Here is a 6,071-nt window from a genome sequence, read left to right on the forward strand (position 1 = left end):
CACACACACAGAGACACACACACAAACGCACCCACCCACAAGTGCCTGATATTGATAAATTGCAGCTCTTACCTCCAGTTTCCGAGTGTATTCCCTCAAGGAGTTAGTAGCGTTTTTATTTTTCTCAACCCTGTCCAGAAAGATCGCACACTGCAACTCACAAAAGCAAAAACATAAGGACAGCAGGATGGGATGTCTGACTGATCCACCCACTGAGCCTGCACTTTCATCTGTCCAATCATCGCTGCCCTATGGCTGTAACTTCACTTCCTCATCCCAGGAGACCAAAAATCTGTCTATCTCCACCTTAAGCATGTTCAGCTCCCCTCTAAGGTGCAGAATTCCGACGATTCACAACCTTTTGAGTGAATAAGTTCCTCCACATCTCAATCGTAAGTGAGACAGTTTCATCTTCCCCAGCTTGGCAGAAACATCACCTCAGGATCTAACCCATCAATCCACCTCTGCCTTCAGAAATCCGTGTCATAGAGTCATGGAGATGGACAGCACGGAAACAGACCTATCGGTCCAACTCGTCCATGCCAACCAGATATCCCAAATTAATCTAGTCCCATTTACCAGCATCTGGCCCATATCTGTCTAAACCCTTCCTATTCAGATACCCCTCCAGATGCTGTTTAAATGTTGTCACTGTACCAACCTTCACCACTTCCTCTGGCACTTTGTTCCATATGCGCACCACCCTTTGTGTGAAGAAGTTGCCCTTTAGGTCCCTTTTAAATCCGTATCTCAATGAGATTGCTGCTCATTCTTCTGAACTCCAGAGAGTATGGACCTAGTTAACTCAGCATCTTGTCATAAAATGACCCCTCATCCCAGGGACTGGTCAGGTAATGAACCTTTGCTGTGATTGTCCTCAAAGCAAGTTGTATCCATCCCAAAACTGTACACCGTATTCCAGTTGTAGACTCCCCAAAGTCCTGTACGGATATACCAAGCTTTATTCTTACAGTCCAACCCCCTTTTGCAATAAAGCCCAACATGCCATTTGCCTTCCAGCCTGCTCGCTGTACTTTCACACTGACTCATGGGAAGGTTTTGGCTGGCTTTGATTGGTCACAGCCAATCAGATTGATTGAAGACATTGGACGTTGGAGTAAGCCTGACAAGTTTGGCTCAGTGTATGTATGGAGACGTCATCAGGTGACACCCTCCCCCACCCCCCAACAAATTGTCCCACACTCACTCCAAACGTGACCAATCTCGCAACATTTCCTGTCCCCCCCCCCCACCAATCAGTAAACAAATGAGCTAATCCTCCGCTTAGGGGGTGATTTTAATTTTGTCCGTCAGTCAAACAATCTTTTGCTTTTCGTCTTGGATAATTATATTACAGATTTACTCCAAATCTGTACAAATGTATTCATAACCAGACATTGTCATGCCCCTCAAGTAAGTGTTTACTTGCAGATGGGTCCTGAATATTAATCTTTGATTCCAGTTGGCAGCAGGTCAAGCCTCTTAGTTTGGCCTGAGAGAGTGAGCCAAATCTCAGAACTACCAGCAGCTGAAATCTTTATTTGTGGCTCTTGTGTCTTTTCGATAATCCCCAGGCAGCCAGTGGAAATTCCACCTCAGAGCTCACTAGATGGAGATCCTCAGCCTTTTCTGCAGAGCACCAAAAAAATAATAATTTCTGAATATTGTATATTCCTGAGGGCCTTCAGAATCTTGGCCTTCCTCAGAGCGAGGCCTTCAGAGTCTCAGTCTCCCTGTGATTGAGGCTTTTACAGGGACTGACCTGTGAGGACTTTCTACAGATCTCACTTTAATTGATATCTTCACAGGCCCCGACCTGAGACCTTCAAAATTATAGACCTCACTCTGAGGCCTAGCATCATTGGTTAAGATCTCACCGCTCGGAGGAAAAAAGGCCAAAAACCAGACTCAGTAATACTTGGAAATGAAGGTGCTGGGCATACTGGTGCCCCATTCTGAAGTATACGAGACAAATCAGACCAAGTATACATCATTCTCAAGCGCTACTGGTTTCCCCTTCAAGAAATGAGGCCCTCAAGGTCTGAATCTGGAGCTCATACCTCGCACTATACTTTCCAGTTTCCATTACTTTGCTGGCACCAGTCCTGGGCCTTCCTCGTTTCTGTTGCGTTTTACACGTACCGGACTGACACTGAGCTGCCTGCTGGACCATGGCACCTTCACATCGTCTGTGCCCGTGACCGGAGACTGGCATTTCCTGGAGTCCAGGCTCTCAGCGCTGTCGGTGGATTCCTTGTCGCAGGATAGGTTGAGGGTGGACACATTGGTGGATGCAACAGATCGCCTCAGCTCTGGACAGGAGAGTTGTGCATCATCGATGGTCTTATTACGCTCTGTCCTAGAGAAAGAGGAAAAGGGCAGGAAGGTCATCACTAGGGTAAGTTCGCTGCCTTCCATTTTGACCCTACTCCTTATCCGGTTGACCCTCTGGAGAGTTTGGGCAAGAGATCAGATGCTCAGACTCCAATGGTTGCCAGGATAATTGCCAACCATGGCTCAATCTGTGTTCCAGTCCTCCCTCAGGAGACAGGCTCATAAGATCAAGGCAAACCCTCCAATCTAGGCCTGAGAGCTGGTCTTTAGATAAGACATGAGAGATCTTGCCTCTCTCTTTGATTGGATGCAAAAGATCCAATGGCTGCTCTTTCAATGGAGAGCCAGGAAGCTCTCCTTGGTGTCCCGGCAAATATTAATCCCACAACTAATGTTGCTAAAGCAACTGATCTGATTGTAGTTGGCTTATTGTCTCTGGGAGCTGGCTGTATGCGTATTACCTATCGACCTTCCACCAATACAAACAGTGACTATACATTGGCTGGAAAAGACTTGGGATCAACTCTGAAAGCTGGGGGAGCTGTGAGTACAGTATTTCTTCCTCCTGATCCTGTTGGGAGCTGCTGTGAAGCATTAAGTGATACGAATTGGTATTGAGTGGTGAGACTCATTCAAAGGACATAGATCTTGATTTGGAAAGGTCTTAGTTGTGATTTCTGGTTCTGAGGTCAGAATTTGGTTTCCATTCAGAAGACAGTTTATTCCCAGCTACAGACACCCCCTGGGTTGTGAGCAGGCTCCTGAACATGTTGGTAAGTCAATGCACATCAGAACACAGTGCAGGACAAGGTAAAGGATCACAGACTCATAGACTCATAAAATCCCTACAGTGCAGAGGGAAGCCATTTGATTAGATTAGATTACCCACAGTGTGGAAACAGGCACCCTGGCCCAACTAGTCCACACCAACCCTCCGCAGAGTAACCCACCCAGAGCTATGCCCCTAGCCTATAGTTACTCCTGACTAATGCACCTAACACTATGGACAATTTAGCATGGCCAATTCACCTAACCTGCACATCTTTTGGATTGTGGGAGGAAACCGGAGCACCCAGAGGAAACCCACACAGACACTGGGAGAATGTGCAAACTCCACACAGTTACCCAAGGCTGGAATCAAACCTGGGACCCTGGTGCTGTGAGGCAGCAGTGCTAACCACTGAGCCACCGTGCCACCCATCAAGTCTACACCAAGCATACCACCCAGACTCACACCCTCTACCTTATCCCTGTGACCCTGTATTTCCCATGGCGAATCCACCCAGACTTAACGTTATGGACAATTTCCCATGGCCAATCCACCCTGACCTGCACATCTTTGGACTGTGGGAGGAAACTGGAGCACCCAGAGGAAACCCACGCAGACATGGGGAGAATGTGCAAACTCCACACAGACAGTCGCCTGAGGCGGGAATTGAACCCGGGTCTCTGGCGCTGTGAGGCAGCAGTGCTAACCAGGAGCCGCTCATTATTACAAGGAAATGTCCATATGTCAGATACTCAAAACAACACTTGTATATGGGATTGCTTTCATAAGTACAAGCATTTGGAAGTCAAACACTCCTAAAGCGGGGACTTTCTATGGTTGGATATCGGATTTGCAGAAAGAAGATGGTTTAAGACAGGTATGAATATGCTTGGTCAAAGAGTGATAGGCTTTAAGGAGGGTCTTTGATGAATTGGTGAACCAAATAACCTCCAGTCCTCTGCCCTTTAAATGAAGAGGATTAGGAAGGGATTCATAGAGATTACAGTTTCAGTGATTGACATAATGCACTCAACAGTGGTGCAAACGGAATGGAAGATGAATACAGTTGCTGGAAATAGTCACTGAAATGGGGAATAGGAACAGAGGGAGGGAAAGAGAGAGAGAGAGAGAGACAGAGAGAGAGAGAGAGAGTGAGAGGGCCTGGTCCAATGTGCAGAACATGATGATAGGCAGAGAAATGGAAGGAAGCTGATGACCATGGATTGCATATCAATCAAGGAGGACTGGACCCATTGGCCAAACCTGACCAAAACATGGAGAAATCGGCCACCTAGTTTCCAGCTCTGCAGTGAGGGTTTGGTGTGACATTTACTCCCAGAAAGGTGCAGAATTTGGGAATGTGTGGGAATTGGTGGCAGATGGTCAATGTAGGGGAATTCAATGCCGGTCCCAGAAACCTTGTGTAGAATTATTTGAAATTAGCTCTGGAGCAGAAATGAATGAACCCAGGCTGTTGGCTGAGCACAATGTGGAGAAATGGTATACTTATTGGTAATCCAGAAGTTCAGATCTTGTGGCATAGGTTCAAACCCAGCCATAGTTGTTTGGTGGGATTTAAACTCAAATAATAAATGTGAAAGTGTAAATCTCAGAAATGATGAGGCTAATCAGCCCAGCCTGCACCATCCCTGGACACTATGGACAATTTCCCATGGCCAATCCACCCTGACCTGCACACCTTTGGACTGTGGAAGGATACCGGAGCACCTGGAGGAAACCCACATAGACACAGGTAGGACGTGCCAAAAAAAAAATCTGGTTCACCCAGGGTACAGGAAATCTGATGCCCTGATCTGGTCTGGCCTACGTGTGATTCCTGACCCACAGCGATGTGGTTGATTGTGAAATGCCCAAGGGAGCCAAACAGTCCACGGGCAATTAGGGACGGGCAGCCCAGGATGATCTCACCAATGATGCCCATATCACGCAAAAGAGAAAAGGAACTTGACCATGTGCGCGTATTTCTGAGCCTAACAACCGCGTAGAGTTGTCAGGATTTTAAAATCCAGTGACAAGCAGCTTCATACCCATGGAAGGAGACAGACTTTTTCTTCTTGGCGAAGAGCCATTTCTTTTCTCTTCTGGCGTGCTCCAGGTTGACTCCCGACATGTCTCCTTTGCATCTGATCTGCTCCTGGCTGGGATTCTGGAGTCGGCTCAGCTCATCCGATTGCCAGATTGTTTTGAAGACAATCTCAGTCATTCTTCAATGGCAGCCTCACCCTGTCTCGATGGCAGAACTGGGTGAGCGAGGTGGCTGCTGGGCTTGATGTGGGCACAGGGGGACAGTGGTTGCCAACTAGCTCGATGGACTTGGTGGAGGAAGAGAATAGCTGAATTTAGTCAGTGGGGTACATTGCCTCACATTTTCTGTATTTGCTCTGACAAAACTTGGCCCCATCAACAGAATCCCCTCTCGCCTAGGAGGATAAACGATACAAAGAGCAATAGATCAGTAGTAAGTTTCATTAATTGTAAAAAGAACACAGCAAATCATGTATTATGAGCAACTGAGAAGTGAGGCATCGCCATAGTAACACAGGAAATGAGGTGTCACAATGGTGCAAGAACACAGGAAATGAGGTGTCACAATGGTGTAAAGAACACAGGAAATGAGGTGTCACAATGGTGTAAAGAACACAAGAAATGAGGTGTCACAATGGTGTAAAGAACACAGGAAATGATGTGTCACAATGGTCTAAAGAACACAGGAAATGAGCTGTCACAATGGCATAAAGAACACAGGAAATGAGGTGTCACAATGGTCTAAAGAACACAAGAAATGAGCTGTCACAATGGCATAAAGAACACAGGAAATGAGGTGTCACAATGGTGCAAAAACACAGGAAATGAGGTGTTACAATGATGCAAGAACACAAGAAGTGAGATGTCACAATGGTGGGAGAACACAGGAAATGAGGTGTCACAATGATGGGCGGCACGGTGG

At 46.8% G+C, this 6,071-nt stretch overlaps 1 protein-coding gene across 1 annotated transcript in view; it reads right to left on the reverse strand.

The window, feature by feature from the left end:
- The window catches only part of LOC122542017 (myosin-1-like), a 34,973-nt gene extending 29,646 nt beyond the window's left edge, over window positions 1-5,327 (reverse strand). Inside the window, exons 1-3 of the mRNA XM_043679309.1 lie at window positions 5,152-5,327; window positions 2,143-2,359; window positions 73-150 (exon numbers count right to left, since the gene is read on the reverse strand). Of these exons, the coding sequence (XP_043535244.1) occupies window positions 73-150; window positions 2,143-2,359; window positions 5,152-5,327 (471 nt within the window). The remainder of the gene's footprint in view (window positions 1-72; window positions 151-2,142; window positions 2,360-5,151) is intronic.
- Window positions 5,328-6,071: the final 744 nt, after the last annotated feature.

Source organism: Chiloscyllium plagiosum, chromosome 39 (genome assembly GCF_004010195.1).
Source record: "Chiloscyllium plagiosum isolate BGI_BamShark_2017 chromosome 39, ASM401019v2, whole genome shotgun sequence".
Taxonomy (NCBI): Eukaryota; Metazoa; Chordata; class Chondrichthyes; order Orectolobiformes; family Hemiscylliidae; genus Chiloscyllium; species Chiloscyllium plagiosum.